General features: G+C 46.0%; 1 protein-coding gene across 6 annotated transcripts in view; it reads right to left on the minus strand.

The window, feature by feature from the left end:
* LPP (LIM domain containing preferred translocation partner in lipoma) overlaps window positions 1–18,238 on the minus strand; it is a 558,558-nt gene that overhangs the window by 173,626 nt on the left and 366,694 nt on the right. For all 6 annotated transcript variants that reach the window (XM_075938236.2, XM_075938238.2, XM_075938235.2 and 3 more), the window contains one exon: window positions 204–896. In XM_075938236.2, coding sequence (XP_075794351.2) covers window positions 204–896 — 693 coding nt within the window. The remainder of the gene's footprint in view (window positions 1–203; window positions 897–18,238) is intronic.

Genomic DNA, 18,238 nt, shown 5'->3' on the forward strand with positions numbered 1-18,238 from the left:
AGCCCACAACATTTTGGCACCTGAGGCAGGGAGCTCAAATGACACCCCCATACCTCTCGCTTGGGCCAAAACTTTGAAAGGTCTCCATTCTCTGGAGCCTAGTGGTGCCCCTCCCCTAGTCTGGCACCTGAGGCGGCTGCCTCAGTTTGCCTCATGGTAAGGCCAGCCCAGCATGGGCGAGTGGATCTGCGCATCTCTCTTACCTTTGGCTGCAGCGGCGGCGGCGGTGGGGCTAACACCGGATCCGTAAGGTAGGTCTTCTTTGTGCCGGGTGGTTGGTACGACCCAGCTGCGTTCTGGGCGACGGTGTTAGCTGTGGGATAGGCCGGCTCGGGTTTCCAGGTGGCTTGCGGCATGTAGGACGGTTCTGAGCCATTTCTCCCTCCGTATCCAGGGCCTGCTGAGTAGTAAGGATCTTGATACTGCCCCTGCGAGGCTGTGTAGCCATAACCGGGCTCGGAAGGACGGAAGGGCTGAGGCGCGTACCCGTAGTCAGGGCCACGAGGCTGAGGTGGCGCGTACTGAGCTGCCCCCGGGGGGCGTGCTGGCTGAGGAGCATACGACTGGTTTGGACCCAGGCTGCCGTACTGTGGGCCTGGCGGCTGGAAGTGAGGGCTGGGCTGGGCTGTTTTCACCTGTACGTTGAAGGCCGGTTGGGTGGGAGTGGACGCAGTGGTGTAAGAAGCTGGGACTGGCTGCGGCTGAGGCTTGAGCGTACCGACTGGAGTGATTGGGATGGGGGCAGGCGGAGCAGCAGGCTGCACAGGGGCCTTGGCAGTCGATTTCTTGGTGGCAGTGAGCGGCGGCTGGTTGGGAATGATCATCCGCTTGTGCCCAGTAACCGGGGTGGATCCCGGAGGAGAAGTCACTGGGGAGCCAGTGGGGAACCCAGAGCCCTACGGAACAATCAAAGGAGAAAAATCTTGTCACCGGCGAGAAGCAAACAAACAGCTGGTAAAAACAAGTCGCGCGGGTTCCGGAGGAACAGGGTCTGACAGCCACATCTGTGCCGCTGCTGAAACGGCTTAGCCAAGCGGGGACATAGCCGGGATTACACACGCTAAAACAGCAACGGAAACTCGGGATGTAACGGTATCACCGTTTAAATGGTTAACCAACATGCACAAACTTGGCGGTTACTGTCATGGTTACACGCCAGCTCCCAGCGAGCTGGCTGCCACCCCACGCTACTGACTCTCTATCAGAGCCTGCAGGGCAGCAGCCAGCTCCCTGGGAGCGGGGCCAGGAGTGGGGCTGCAGGAGGGACCTGGCTGCCGCCCCACCCAGTGGGCTCTGCAGTATAAAGTTTATACTGCAGAGCCTGCAGCACAGCTGACTCCCTGGGTGTGGGGCCGGCTCCCGGCATGCATTGGCTGCCGTCCCTGCTCCCAGGAAGCCGCAGCATGTCACCGCTGAGTTTTACACGGTTACCTAATTAACCATTTTAACATCCCTACTGGGAACCTTTCCAGGCTCTGTCACAACAGGGGCAAAACTGGTGCCACAGAACAGACCTTGCCATGCAGGGGATTTCATTTTTCTCTGGGATTCAGACTCTACAAAAATCAACCATGAGCAAATACATGTTATCAAAGCCATACACAGTACCCAGATGCCGTGCAAAAGCAAAGTACAGAGCTATGCCAATACACACATCTAGAGCCCAGTGTGACTACAGTGAGGTCAAACGGTGTAAATCGGTGTCAGAACAGAGCGGGAGGTTTAAATCCTCGAAATCCAGTGTGATTAATTTATAGGGCACTGGACCAGGATCCAAGAGACATCGGTTCTATCTACAGCCCGGCAGGAGTGTTGTGAGAACAGGCCTGCCCGTGGGACTGAGTGGACAAATGCAGAATGAGCAATACGACATCATCACAGGTACTGAGCAATAGACAGAGGAGAATTTAGGTCTCACATGTCTACGCCATTTATGGGTTTTGGTTAAGATCTATTTAGCCCCACTCTGTAATGAAAGGGTGTCTTTGCCCAGGAATCAACCCCATCAAAGGCATAGGAAAGTTCTTCAAATTCCCCTTGTTTTCCTCTTTTTCTATTAGAAAGTTGATATATTTTCCCTGCTTTCATTATCTAGAGGAACAGCAGAAAAGTGAAGAAATGTACTGTTTAAAATTCCCCTTGCTTGTCACCGTTACGTTGGTCTGAAGTGGTGTTCCAAGTTTCATAAGAGCTTTCTGCATCTGGATGAATTTTACCCAGAATCAATTCTGCATTCTAAAAGGACACAGGTCTCATTAAAGTGAACAGACTCCCATGTTGGTGGACAGTAAGGCTGCATTCGATGGTAGGAAAATATTTCATGCCCACAGATTACCAATCTTATACATAGGTGTGTGCGGCACATTTCATTAGACTGTGCACTCAGGGAATTATATTTTATTCTTTTTTAAAGGCAAACATTTATTGAATACTCAATCACAAAGGACATTATTTTTATTCATCAAACAAACTAAAGAAACTAAAACTTAACTAAACTTATTTTTTTTAAATTAACACCTAAACTTTACTTAAAAGAACGTATCATGCGATTAAATTAAAACGCAAAGCCACTTTTTTTTTAAGACATTAGGTGTGCCTGGGCACACCCGGCACACCTCCTGCGCACGCCTATGATCTTGTATGAGTTGCTACCAAACCCAAGACAACAGTGGAAAAGAGGAACTATATTATTTACGGACCCTTCTTAAGTCACATACATAAAAAGCCATTCCATCTCCTGTACCCCTCACACAAAGAAAACCCAGTAAAAAAGAATAAGAACATCTCAAATGGAATCTACCATTAGGCAGAGAATTTATAATCATTAGCTATCAGGGGGGACTTAGACGGGAAGATTTCAAAGTGGGGGCCGCAGCGTTTTTTAAATGCCTTACAGTGGTGGAAGCAACTTCAGAGCAAACTCCAATGGTGAAGGAGTCGCCATTGTCGAGGAAGACAAATGTCGAGGAAGGAAGAAAAATGACAGTACACGTCCGACCCCAAACAAGTGAGAGAGGGGAAAGAAAACAAGGCAGCAAGCTTCAGCTGGAGAAAAACACAGCGGACTGCATTTAACCCCTGACTTTCCATACAACTGTGGGATTCCTGGGAAAAGGGCGATACAGTGAGGGGAGGTGGAAAGATGTAGGAGTGAGAGCAGAGAAGCAAAAGGGCGGAGGGAGAGGAAGTGATTCAGGGCCCTGCAAGTGAGGAAAAGAGCATATTTTGCTCACCTAATGAGAAACTTTGCTTGTTGTCTGAGCTATTGTGCGCCCCGGGAATGTGGCATTTGAGCCTGACTGTGCCAGTCTCTCTGGCTATGTCTACACTCTCGGCTTCTTGCACCGGAAATATGCAAATGAGTTTAAGTGTGGAATATCGCCAAGCCTCATTTGCATAGCTAATGAGCCGCCTTTTTTGCAGAAGAGGCTCTTGTACCAGAAGGAGCTGTCTACACTGCCCCTTCTGGTGCAAGGAAAACCCTCTTGCGCAATGCCGTTCTTCCTGAAAATAATCAGTGTAGCGGTATTGCGCAAGAAGGTTTTTGTTGCTGCAAAAATGGCAGCTCATGAGGTATGCAAATGAGGCTTGGCGATATTCCACACTTAGCCTCATTTGCATATTACTAGCACAAGACACCGCCAGTGTAGACATAGCCTCTGTGTATTTTGTTTCTGAAAATGACAGTTGATTGCCCCCTTACGTAAGGGGAGAAACAGGGCAAAGCATAAGTACTCCCCAGAAAGTGCTTTTCTCGGGGCAGGGTATGGAAAGGTCGACAGTGTTTCATTGACAATGGGCATGAGGGGTGGGTGGGGGAAGTGACCCCATTCACACACTGGTGCACAGCTCTTGTGTTGCTCTGAGAGAAGAGAATGAGGAACCACGGCAAAAAACCACACGTGGAGGTTTAACCAGCCCGAGAAGGAAGGAGGTGAAGAGGTGGATAATTCACTAATCATGTGGTCGATATAATTTTTATCGACTGCCTGATTAGTCAATAAGGGAAGGCTTGCTCAGTCCTGGCGTGCGCTGGGCCCAGCAGCTTCTGTCCACGGGGGATCCAAGCAGGGAGCTGGGACCCCCTGCGGACAGGGGCTGCTGCCGGAGCAGCTTCTGCCTGTGGCGAGCCTGGGAAAGCCGCGGGCAAAGGCTGCTTTGCGGCAGCCTCCCTTTGCCGCCAACAGTGCTGCTGAATCAGAGGCAGCAGCGCGGGGGAGGGGGGCTAGGCAGAACCACGGAGACAGTGCTGGGGGGAACCAGCTTTAAAGTCAGCTCCCCCCCCAGCATCGGCTACTGCTTCCCCCGCCCCTTGCTGCCTCTGATACAGAGGGAGCGGGGGGGGGGGGGGGAGTGAATAGTCAACTACTCAACTGCTTGCTTACATCCCCCATGAGAAGGTGACAGTTTTAGCCCTTCCAACCCACAACAAGGGGGTTTTATTTCATTGCGTGTGTTGATTACAGACCCCCGCAGGCTAGGAAGAAGGCCGCTTTGGTGCGCCACAGGGAAGGCGCTCTATAGCCCAGCGCTCTGCTGACTGACTGGAGCTATACAGTCCAAAAGGGGCACAGATTGGAGACCACATGGGCCAAGCCAAGAGCACACGGGGATCATCTCCCTCTCCCAAGGTGGCCAACCCCTGGCTAGAGCAGGGGGACAGAGAGCCAGGCGACCTGGGTTATATTTCCATCTCTTCTCCTGAGTCACTCTGGACTAGTGACCAAGGGCTGTGCTGGGTCAAACCACAGCCTGAATTCAGGGGAAGGAACCCTGTGCCAGGAGGAGTCAACAGAGCAGAGGCACCCGACTCAGTCTGACTGGATGGGATGGGGTGGGGGGACCAGTGAACAGGATGTGGTAGAGAAAGCGGGTTGAGAGCATGAGGGATCCCGGGGAGGATGAAGCTCCGTGTCCATCCCCTAAGCAGGGGCGAAAGGAGAATAGGTCATCTGCCCCACCCAGGCCTGGGTATTTGGCCATGAGTATCTCTCGTTACACACAGGGCTATTCACCTGTGTCTTAGCCCTTACTCTGAAACGGGGCTTCTCCCGGGGAAGGTAACACCAAGGAGTTCAGCCCAGAGGACATAGGTTTCTCTGTTGAGTGGTTCACTGCGGAAGAAGGGATTCGAAGGACAGGAAGGTGCTGAGGGGGGACATGATGGCTCTCTTTAAATATATTAGAGGGATAAATACCAGGGAGGGAGAGGAATTATTTAAGCTTAATACCAATGTGGACACAAGAACAAATGGATATAAGCTGGCTAGTAGGAAGTTTAGACTTGAGATTAAACAAAGGTTTCTAACCATTAGAGGAGTGAGGTTCTGGAACGGCCTTCCAAGGGAAGTAGTGGGGGCAAAAGATCTATCTGGCTTCAAGATTAAACTAGATGGGTTTATGAAGGGGATGGTTTGATGAGATAACATGATCTTGGTAACTAATTGACCATTCACTATCAGTGGTAAATAGGTCAATGGAGGGATGATAGGAGTTACTATAGAGAACTTTCTGGGTGTCTGGCTGGTGAGTCTTGCCCACATGCGGAGGGTTTAGCTGATCGCCATATTTGGGTTCGGGAAGGAATTTTCCTCCAGGGTAGATTGGCAGAGGCCCTGGAGGTTTTTTGCCTTCCTCTGTAGCATAAGGCACAGATCACAGCTGGAGGATTCTCTGCATCTTGGGGTCTTCAAAGCATTTGAAGGCTTCAATATCTGAGATATAGGTGAGAGGATTATTCTAGGAGGGGGTGGGTGAGATTCTGTGGCCTGCACTGTGCGGGGGGTCAGACTAGATGATCATAATGGTCCCTTCTGACCTTAAAGTCTATGAGTCTATGAGATACCAATGAGGGATGTGTGAGCCACACAGCTGTCAGCCCTCAGGTGAGATAAATTGAATGGAATTGTCTATGTATCCATGGGTGCACCAGACGGACATGGAGATTAGAGGAATGAAGGGTCCGGTTCTGCACCTACCATTAGCAGCGGCCCAGAAGAACACAGAAAAGAGTGAGTGGGGAAGCAAGAGCGTTTTGAGAAGTTTGTGTGTGTATCCCTCTTTCCAGCAATTCCTGCATGGCTTGCTTCAAAAAACACATCACATTTGTGAGTGACCAATCACACCAAAACATACACGAAGGTTGTTTTCACACTCATGCAGGCTATTTTGCTGTTTGTGTGCTAGGGAAAAACATCTTCAGGTGGAACCTCTCTAGTCCGGCACCCTCAGGACCCGACTGGTGTTGAACCGGAGAATTTGCCGAACCACGGGAGGTCAATATTGTCTAGCAGCATTGCCCACACTTCCTCTGCTCGCTGGGCTCTTAGAAGACATTGAGGGGTAAATTAGAGCTAAATAGCAGCTCGGTACACTGAGAGCCAGGAAAGGTGGCTGGAAAACGTAATGGGACCGTGGGAAACTTGGCCCCACCCATGAGAAGAGGACATCCGGCTAACTGAAATCATGCCGGACCACGGAGGTTGCCGGACCAGAGAGGTCCAATCTGTAATGCGCTTTGCAAGTTCCAGTTACAGTTGTGCCAGTTACCATCACCTCCTTCTTGCAAATTAATATTACCAAGAAAGAAAGTAAGCTAGAAACCCCAGAGGCTAATAAACACAGTTGAAGAGAGAGACAAACGCAGGAAGGCACTACATTCCAAACTACATCTAGAGTCAAAAACAAAAGAAGTCAGAGGTTTGGTTTGGTTTGTTTGTTTTTTTAAAGAGGAGGAAAAACACAAGCGCCTTGTGAGACACAGATGGAAGCAACCGAAATCTATTAACTCTACTGGTGTTAGTCCAGCAAGTCAAAGGTGAAATAACAATCACAAAATCAAGTGATGGTTGGTTCAACGTTGGCTCTACAAAAGGTGCAGGATGTCTTGAGGAACCCGATTTCCAAAGCTGCCTATTTGCACCTCTTAGAACAACCGGCTTGTAGTTTCAAAGCCTAGAGCTCGGGGGGTATTTCACGAGGAGTAACGGTAGTTCGAACTAGGAAGCCTAGTTCGAACTACCTAGTTCGTGCCCCGTGTAGCCGTGCTGCACGGGGTTCGAACCAGCGGGGTTTTAAAAATGGTGGCTCCCCGCTTATGCAAATGAAGCCTGGGAAATTCAAATCCCGGGCTTCATTTGCAAGTGCGGTATGCCTACATTACCCTCCTAGTTCGAACTAGGAGGGTAGTGTAGACATACCCTGTGTGAATACAGATTGTCAGACTGTATCCATGCTTATATTTAGACTATTTAGGTGTTTCACTTTAAGGAGTCCTATCTTCTTTCTTAGGTAACTAAGTACCAGCCAGAACAACAAAGAGTCCTGTGGCACCTTAAGGACTAACAGATATAGCGGGGTGTAAGCTTTTGTGGGTGTAAAACCACTTTGTCTGGTGGAGTCTTTACGGTGCCACAGGGCTCCTTGTTATTTTCACAGCTACAGCCTACCATGGGTACCCCTCTGAGACTTAAACATCCACCGCCAAGAATTCACAATCTAATAAAAGATGGTAATTCAGTCGATTGACTTTTTCTCTATCAAGCTCCCATCGCAAATCTGTATTTCGTTCCCAAGCTTGTGTTTATGGCAGGCACTGTACACAAATCAGCAGCTGCACTCATACGGTACAGCTGTGTTTGTGCAGGATACGGCGTTGACTGCTAGCCACCCAGCCAGCAGCCAGGTAGTGGAGGAATCCACTCTGACGCTGAACGACAATCACGGGGAAGTCTAACAGGCTTTGTCTCAGGCTGGATTGAAGAGCAGGGGCCCAGACGTTGCATATGCCACAAAGCTACCCCAGGAACGATAAATATTTCCTCCGCCCCTTGCTGAACCTGACATAGAATTCAGGAGGGTCGGATGGGGAGAAGGAGCGTAATCAGCATGGTCATTACTACTGCTGCTAGCAATTTCTTGTAGATTCTGTCTTGACACTAGCGTGAAACGTGAGGAAGTCAGTGGTGGAGGAAGGAACATGACAACAAACAGGCCTCCAGTACTTTATCTGGGAGGACAATGTTCGCAAAGGGGAAGTCTAGGTTGGAGAGTAAGAAAAACGATTTCCCTAGGCGGGTGGGGAAGCGCTGGGATGGGTTCCCTAGGGAGGGGGTGGAATCTCCATCCCTAGAAGATTTGAAGTCCCAGCTTGTCTGGGATGATTGAGTTGGGGCTGGTCCTGCTTTGGGCAGGGGGCTGGACTCGGTGACTCCTGAAGTCTCTTCCCGCCGTAGGGTTCTATGATTCTAAGTTAAAAGTGCACAGCAAAAACACCAAACAAAAATCTTAATTTGGCGCTCAACACTGGGACCAAATGATGTGGTCAAGTCTCGATCTTCCATTTTCGGCACTGCATTCATTCTGGAGAGCTCAGGCACATCTAAGGAAATTAGAGGCCTATCAGGCGACCACTTCATCAGCTGACCCAATGTCTTCCTGGGTGCACAGCTGTTATGGCCAGTCGCATGATGCCAGGGTGAACTGAGCTTCTCCGCTTTGGGTCCAGACGTCCTTTTCAATCGTTTTCCCCTGGGATGGCAGTGCGGGTTCCATGAAAACATTGCCACAAGACTATTACTGCTCGCAGCTTTTTTGGTAGTTAACTATCATCTAACATGAGTCAGGGATGTAAAATCCCATTTAATTAGTGAACTGGTTAAATGTTACGTTTAACCGGTTGACCGATTAAACGGGTGTGGCGGGGGGGGGCGTATTCCAGGCCACTGGGATAGAGCTTCTCCCCTCTCCCTCACTCCCACCTCCCCACGGCCAGTGTGGAGCAGCTTCTACACCATGAATTGGGGGAGGGGACGTTGCTCCACGGTAACAGTTACCTGGGAAGCATCATCCACTAATGCTAGCCCTATGGCAATTGTTAACCGCTACCCAGAAAGTGGCGGCATCAAGGCCAGCCCCACAGCAATGGTTAACCGTTATCCGATAAGCACCACCCACTAAGGTTAATAGTTACCCATTCATATCCCTAATATGAATGAGGAAGATTACGTGAGAGATGGCGTGCCTTCCAAAGGGAGGGCATATTCGTTTGAACAAGTAACCGGACCCAATGATCATGAACTTGCCAGTGTTAAAATTACCTTCCATCTCTGAATGGTCAGATCTCAAACTTTGATCACGAATGTTTCCAATTTCACTATAGAGACCTAAGTAATATTTTGGCCAATTAGCAGCAGAAAGGACCAACATGCTATCACATTTTACATAAAGGCAACAAATAGTTGACCTAAATACTTTTATCTTTGGTAGACAACATAAGGCCTTAGCATTGGTTTAATTCCTTGAGAAATCTTGCTATGATTGAAGTGGACTTGTCTCGCAAATCCACCAGTCTGGTTCCACTGAGCAAAGCCGGCTACCATGATTTATCTGCAGGCATGCACGACACTGCTGTATGAAAACGAACATCTTGGTAGAGCTTGGCCAAAATGCAACCAATGTTGTTGGCCATAAATCAACTAAACATTTCGTGAACTCATGTCGTGGCAGACCAACAACTTCCATTTCGTTTCACTGCAATGAGAAAACGGAGCCGTTTTAGACCGCAGAACTGCGCCTTTCGGTGTTTGCCGAATTTGTGGCTTATGGGCTCAACAGCAAACATCAAGAGCTGCACGCCAGAGTCCCCCAAGCAGCTCTGAAGGCAGAACGGTTGCATACAACCAGGAAGAGATGACCACAAATGGCATAAAATGATGCCATGTGACCAAGTCAGTAGACATAGAGGAATGGACAAGCAAGCTCTGGAGTATAATCTTTATGGGAGGATGTTAGTTTAGGATATTCAGGGCAGCAGGATGTTCAGCAAGAAACATTGTACTTTGCTTATCATGGGCAAGTAACTGCTTTACCAGCCATTTACCCTCCTCCATATAAGTGAAGTATCAGTAAGCAAAGTATTTTATGACTGGTGTATACTAAGCATAGAAAAGCTGATGCACTTAAAAGTATCATTATTAATCCATCCTTAGATGTGAACTTTTCTCTTATTGTAACAACACAATATTTATAATGGAATGGAAACAGAATCCGAGATACAGTAGTTCAGAGATTTATGATGAGGGCAAAAAGGAATGTACAGAGAATGCAGCTATCCCTATGACTACCTGTAAATGTACGTAAGAGACACCGAAAAAGAGCACATACTAAGAAAGCGAGTGTGTTGTGTGTATAAATATAAAATACACACTCAAACCTACATCCCCCTTCTGGAACAGAACTTAGAGAACTTAATAGAAAATGAAACCATTTCTTCAGTGGTTTTAAGCCATCCCACAGAAATCAACAGCAGGCATAGATTTCTGTATTGAATTCTACAGAAGAGTTCTCCCCCCGCAAAAAAACAAAACCTTACAAAAAGGATATAATTTTCCAATTAATTCTATAGGTTTTTTAAAGAACAATTTCTACAGAACTTTGTGGGTTTTATCCCTTTTAAAGTCTATATGGCATTAAAATGCTATATGTTTACACTCACAACGACATATATATTCATACAACAGCCACGGTTTGGGTTTTATTATTAATATTATTAGGTTTTTAATTTCATATTTCTTGTTCAGGATTCCATTTATTTGTAATATTACTTGCACTTAACTTTAAACGTATTCATATTTTCAAATTCAAGGAGCCAATTAAACCCTCTTGAAAAAAAATCTGCGTGCCACAGGGCACAGAAATCTGAATGGTGATGTTGTTTCTTAACTTCCTGGGCAACCATCTGTGTATGTTCCTCTTCTCCATATTTTCTTGCATTCTCTGCAAACAGGAGTGCAGAAGAGTAACTGCAGCAGTGGACTAGTCTTTGCTCATGTATGTAACTTCTGCTTTCTTAAAGCTCAGTCAAGTCAAGAACTCTATGCCGCTCCTCTGCCAATATTGTTAGTGGGCTACACAGTGATTTGAATTAGCAGCATGAATGGGCAGGATGAGAAAGAAGGTATAGTGCCTTTGCAAAAAAATAAGAACATAAAAATACTATGACAAGTAGACATCTGACACCGCTTTTTGTCTTTCTTAACCAGTGGGAACACCCACCTTTTCTGTTGGCCAATGATTTACCACCATCAAACCTAGATTAGCGACAGCGTGGTCTGTCAGATGAGTCCCTCTATTCTACCCTGCTGCCCATGTAAATGGTGTTCTTTTATGTAACAGCGCCATGTCATTATAGCCAGATAAAGAATTTTAATATCCACAACCAGCTCAGCTTCCAAGAAAAAAAATTATAAGTATATCGATTAGAAAAGTGTGTGTGTGTGTATACAACATATATATATATATACACTATTGAACATGTGGTATGGAAATTATACATATGGGAACAAAACCATATTATACATTCTATATTAGTTTTATACACACACACACACACACACACACACACACACAATTTCCACACCGCATGCTCAGTTACATGCATATTTTTGATAGGTATACGCTTTATATACATAACATTTATCAAACAGTGATACACCAATAAAAAGCTGTCTAGATACTTACAGAGAACACTGGGTTTTTTTTTTATTAAACTAAATGAAATGGGAATTATGGTCATTTCCTAACAATTTCGTAGAAACGGGCTACGTTATTCAATTTGTTGCTAATCAGGTATTTACTTAAAGACACATTACTTTGATAGAAATGTAGTATCTGCTCTGGTACTTTTGTTTTCCAGACATAATATCAACTTAAAATGTCTAATGTAAAGTAATCATGGATTCATTGCCTCACCAAGCATGGCTCGTTTGGAAATTGCATTATCAATTAATCTAGTTTTCCTAAATATGCCCAAGGGAAAAAAATCCACCCACCGGCAGTTGCAATATAAAAACCTAATCGCTGCCTCCCATTTGTATGAGAACGCAAGAACAATGGTTTTCAACTGGCTGCATACTGCTGAATGAGGTGACTACTTATTTTGAAAATCAACTTTTTCTCCAGACAACTTAATATGATGCATTAGTTTAATACCAGGGTTCTTTATATACTGCACTTTTCTCACCTCAGCAGGGGTTTTTTTTAGAGAAGTCAATTAAACTTCAGCAATGCCGACCTAATGAGCCCTATTCAGTAATGATTTATAATTTTCTTCACTTACACTATTCTTAAATCAAAATCACATCTCAAGACTTTTGCTTCACAACTCCAAACGGAGCTCAGCTGATCCATGTAAAATTTAGCAACGAGCGAGAATATTCTGTAATACAGGCAGTATCTGGGTTACATTTTAAAAAGTCGAATTCTGATCTCAACGACACCAGTGATAGTTTAAAGTAAACCTATTGACTTCATTTTACCTTTGAGTTTATATAGGTGTAAATAATCAGAACCTGACCACTGTTCCTTAAACATTTGGATGGTTAATATTTTAAAAGTTTTCTCCTCCCCACCTCCTCCAAGCAGAAATGTATTGCAGGTTTCTATGCAAACTGTAATGAACTCAAAGGTAACACCTCTTCTAGGTAATAATTATCATGAGCTGCTGAAAAATGATCAGAAAAGAAGAGCTCTTCTTTTCATATTTTTGTAACCTAAACCAAAGCAAAAGGAATTTATAATCTATGCTAAATATAGGTTGCACGGCAGCACCTCTGAGAAGTGAATCGAATGCATAATAACCGTGGTATCTAACAATGAATCTTGCTAGGACAGTCGCTTACAGGGACTCGTTTACAATTGCACAAAACACTTTTGCATATGGAATTCGAAACACGTTATCTCATTTCAGATCTTCTCCTTGCTCCACCTCCCCCCCCTTTTAAATCACTGGATGTTGCTTCTACTAATTTTTATATATTTATTGACAATATCAGCAACATTAGGCATTCTTGTGGTAGCTGTATAAATGCATACTGATGCCTATTGGGACTTTCAGCCTAACTGGTTTTGACGTTTTAAACTTTGCAATTTGAAGCAATGACTTTCTGGCTCAGGGGAAAGAGACTCTGGGACTGCAGGAGAGATTTTACCTACCTGAGCAGCTTGCCTCCAATGTTAGAAGATGGAAAGAATTGGGATTGTTTGAAAGAGAAGACTGAGGAAGGACATGATAGTGGTTTTCAAGTACCTAAAAGAATGTTACAAGGAAGAGGGTGAAAAATTGTTCTCCTTGGCCTCTGAGGATAGAACAAGAAGCAATGGGCTTAAACTGCAACAAGGGAGAATTAGGTTGGACATTAGGAAAAACTTCCCAACAGCCAGGGCGGTTAAGCACTGGAATAAATTGCCAAGAGAGGTTATGGAATCTCCATCACTGGAGATGTTTAAGAGCACTGAAATAAGGAAAATTCATTTGCTTATTCACACAATATAAGAACTAGGGGTTACCAAGTGAAATTAATAGGCAGCAGGTTTAAAACAAATAAAAGGAAGATTTCTTCACTCAGCGCACAACCTGTGGAACTCCTTGCCAGAGGATGTTGTGAAGACCCAGGACTTTAACAGGGTTCAAAAAAGAGCTAGATAGTTTCATGGAGGTTAAGTCCATCAAGGATGGGTAGGAATGGTGTCCCTAGCCTCTGTTTGTCTGGAAATGGATGACAAGAGAGGGATCACGTGATGATTACCTGTTGTGTCCCTCCCTCTGGGGCTTCTGGTATTGGCTACTGTTGGCAGACAGGATCCTGAGCTAGATGGACCTTTGGTCTGACCAAGAATGGCCGTTCTTATGTTCAGGTTGGATAGACATCTATCAAAGATGATCTAGAGTCGATGGTGTTTGGTCCTGCCGTGAGGGCAGGGGACTCGACATGATAACCTCTCGAGATCCCTTCCAGTCCTAGTATTCTATGATTCTACGTTCTATCAAGAGACAGGCCCCATCCAAAACCCCATTTGTGGGCACCCAAAACCTCTGAGAAACACTGGCACCAGAGCTAAGCATTGTGGTTTTCATGTGTATTTTTCTTGGGCCAAAGCAAAACTACAGATCTGAACATGGTGAGGGGAAACTGAGTTTGGATCCATTTGTAGCTCCACCTGATTTTCACTGTTTTTTTTTCCTGCTTCATTAAATTGTTTTTTAAGTTTCCTTAAAAAAAAAAAAACCTAATATGCATGTCAAAAAATTCCTGGCATTCGAAGAAGTCCATGAATCTCTCCTACCTCCAAGCTATAAAAATTCACCTAAACACCCAGTCATTAAAACACCAAGCAATGCCATTCGATAAGCTTTCAGAACTGTAATTCTACTCTTTAAAATCTCTAAATGAGTCATGGGCATCTCTGTGGAATTGTAACAAACAAAGGTTAATGCAGGTTAATTTTCCCCCCTTGAATTTTACAAGCACAGCTGTAAAATGTGGTTTGCCAGTGAAAAGACTGAGCTGCAGTTCCTTTTGCCCTGAGCAAGGAAGCTGCTTGCGCCCCAAGCTCACCTTTACCGAAAAGCTCAAGAGAAACCACATTAAAGAAAAATGTCATTCTCAAACTTCCCAGGGCATGCGAGGTAACAATCAATATTCTGCTTCAATGGCACAAAGCGGTTTTGGTCCAAGGCCAAAGGATGAGGCCTGCACTATCATGACAGGTGGATGGCGCGGACCCAAGGCAACGGGCAGGAGAGAGGAGAAAAACAGGGATATAGGGGTTTGGAACGGGTCCCATATGAAGAGAGATTAAAAAGACTTGGACTTTTCAGCTTAGAAAAGAGAGGACGACGGAGCGATATGATAGAGGTCTATAAAATTATGACTGATGTGTAAAAAGTGAATAAGGGAAAGTGATTTACTTATTCCCGCAATATAAGAACTAGGGCTCACCCAATGAAATGAATAGGTAGCTGGTTTAAAACAAACAAAAGGAAGCTTTTCTTCATTCAGTGCACAGTCAACCTGTGGAACTCCTTGCCAGAGGGTGTAGTGAAGACTAGGACTTCAACAGGGTTCAAGAAAAGAGCTAGATAGATTCATGGTGATTAGGTCCATCAAGCAACGGTGTCCCTAGCCTCTGTTTGTCTGGAAATGGATGACAGAAGGGGGATCACATGAGGATTCCCCTGCTGTGTTCCCTCTCTCTGAGGCCACTGGCATTGGCCACTTTTGGAGACAGGACCCTGGGGTAGATGGACCTTTGGTCTGACCCAGTGTGTCCGTTCTGATGTTCTTATGATATTGTACCCAGGACAGGGACAGGAGAAATAAAACCCAAAGAAATCGAAGGGTTAAGATGAAGAGAGATCAATGAAAGCAGGAGCCCAGGTGAGGCTGCTGGTCAGGCTGGAATGTTTGCCAGGTGGCGCATACAGTTGAGATTTACCAAAGCCGCCCTAAGGCAAGGTCAGGGGCTATCTGTTTATGTCTCCTCATGCTTGTATCCCGAACAGTCCCTGCATACGGGGGCGTGCTTCGGATTTATGGGGCCCTATGCCCAACAGCAGCCAGAGGGGAAAGGAGGAAATTTACTAGAGCTGTGATTTTATAGTCCTCAGCAATGCACTAATGAAATCGCTTTCAAGCAAACGTTAAACTCGCACAGTAAATTCACAGAGGGGTGGTCGTGTGAGTCTGTAACTTTAAAAACAATGAGGCATCCTGCGGTACCTTAGAGACTAATAAATCTATAGGGTCACGTGCTTTTGAGAGGAAACCCCACTTCAGCCTCCTACTCATTGGAAGGGGTGGGTTTTACCTACGCAAGCTTGTGATCCTCTAGATGTGTCAGTCTCTAAGTGTCACAGAACTACTCGTTCCTTTTACAGTAAATTCGGAAACTGGCCGAATGTCCCTGGGGTTGGCACATGCCTGCGAGAGGGCTTTGTGGTCACTGGCCTAGCTCCTTCACAGGGTCGGTGCTCTGCTCATGGCTCTGGCAGGTTTTTTTCCACTTTCAAGTCAGCTAGATTCTCCTGGAGGAAGCAGAGCCATAGAACGGGGTTAGGAACAGCTGGGTGGGTGGACATTAAGACCTAGTGGTGCCTCAAATTTTCAGCTGCCCTGCACCTGTGTATTCTGCACATGGGTAAGGACGGCCCTAACCAGGGATGTTAAACATCAATTAACTGAACAGTCGATTAACCTCATGAATTCTTATCGGCTGGTCTATACTCCCTGGGGGTGGGGCCGGCAGCCAGTGTGCTCCCGCCCCGCTCCCGAGGAGCCTCCATCCACTCTGCACTGCTGCCTCTGTATCAGAGGCAGCATCATGGGGTGCCAGGCGGGAGCTGCTCCGGGAGGGGAGGCAGTTCAAACAGCAGCTCCCCTCACAGACCGGCTGCCTGTCACCCTGCGCTGCTGCCTCAGATACAGAGGCGGCAGCGCAGGATGGCAGCAGCCCCTGTCTGAGGTGGGGCTGCCTGTGCATCTGGCTCCTAATACATTTTAAACGCAGAGCTGCCGCGGGGGTAGGTCCCGGACTCGGCGCGAGCCGGGACTGAGTTGGGCTGCTGGCGAGTCGGCTAAAAAAAATCTGCCCTTTTGGGGGGGTCCCGTGAAGGGGCGGAGACGCCCCCACTGCTCAGCCATCTCACCCTGACGGTCCCGTCCTCAGAGCACCTCCATGGTGCTTCTTCCTTGGTGCACAGCTCCTTGGGTAATTCTAAGACTAGAATCACATTTCCACAGCAAGCGGCCACGTTCACTCAGGGCAGTGGAACGGCAGGAGGCCCTGGGTTCCAGTGACACCATGAACACAGGGGTAAAGCAGGGTTCAAGGCCTACGTAGTCTCGCGGGGGCTCTGAGCACAGGGGTGAGATCCACCCCACAGCCTTGCAGAAAAGTCTTAATGAATTTCGGAGAAAGCTGGGATTTTCTAGCGCTTTGGCACCACCCTCTCCAGTTATAGCCATGCTTAGGGATTCTGCACGGTTGCAGGTCCATTCAAGTCAGAAGAGCTACTTTAATTTACACCGGCTGACGATACGGGCCTATAGATTTTAAAACCCTTGAAGTTACCAGCTCTTCTTACGCATCTTATGATTTTGGGTGTTTTTCTTAAAGCTCCTAGAGTCACAGACAGACAGACAGACAGACAGACAGACAGACAGAGGCTATGTCTAGACTGCAGGCTTCTTTCGAAAGATCGCGTCTAGACTACAGGCGGATCTTTCGAAAGAGAAATCCGCTTTTTCGAAAGAGAGCACCCAGCGAGTCTGGAGGCTCTCTTTCGAAGACGGCCTCTTTACATTGAAGAACACCTTCTTTCGAAAGAGGAGCTTTCGAAAGAAGGCGTTCTTCCTCGTGAAATGAGGTTTACTGCCATCGAAAGAAAAGCCGCGTTCTTTCGAAATAATTTCGAAAGAATGCGGCTTGAGTCTGGACACAGGGGAAGTTCTTTCGAAAAAAGGCTACTTTTTTCGAAAGAACCCCTGAGTCTGGACACGGCCAGACAGACAGACAGACAAGAAAGAAAGAAAGAAAGAAAGAAAGAAAGAAAGAAAGAAAGAAAGAAAGAAAGAAAGAAAGAAAGAAAGAAAGAAAGAAAGAAAGAAAGAAAGAAAGAAAGAAAGAAAGAAAGAAAGAAAGAAAGAAAGAAAGAAAGAAAGAAAGAAAGAAAGAAAGAAAGAAAGAAAGAAAGAAAGAAAGAAAGAAAGAAAGAAAAACATTTTTGCTCTCACATTTCTAGCCTTCTAGGTTATGGAATACAACTTGCTGTAACTGGTGATTCTCAACCAGGGGTATGTCAACTTATTTAGATATTTACCTAGTTTTAAAACAGTTCCTTTAAAAAAAAAAACTAACCAAGTCAGTACAGGCTGAACCTCTTTAGTCCAACACTCACTGGTCCGGCAACATCCATGGTCCAGCATCATTCCAGTTAGCCAAATGTCCACTTATTATGGGTGTAGCCACGTTTCCTGCAGTCTCATAAAGTTTGTTTACAGCCCCCAGTCCTGGCTCTCAATGTTCTGTGCTGTTATTTGGCTCTGATTTACCCCTCAATGTCTTCTAAGAGCCCAGTAAGCAGTGGCCATGTTGGTAATGCTGCCAGACATTACGGATCTCCTATGGTTTGGCAAATTCTCTGGTTCGGCATCGGTCAGGTCTCAAGGGTGCCGGACTAGAGAGGTTCAACCTGTATAAATTAAAATTTCATACCAATAATGACTTGTTTATACTGCTCTGTATACTGGACACTGAAATGTAATTTGTATTCCAATAGATTTATTTATAAATGCATTGTAAACATGAGAAAGGCAGCAATTTTTTCATAGAAGTGTGCTGCGGCCCTTAGTTATTTTTATGTCCGACTTTGTAGGCAAGTATTTTTTTAAGTGAGTTG

The sequence above is a fragment of the Pelodiscus sinensis genome, chromosome 10 (genome assembly GCF_052426305.1).
Source record: "Pelodiscus sinensis isolate ZL-2025 chromosome 10, ASM5242630v1, whole genome shotgun sequence".
NCBI lineage: Eukaryota > Metazoa > Chordata > Testudines > Trionychidae > Pelodiscus > Pelodiscus sinensis.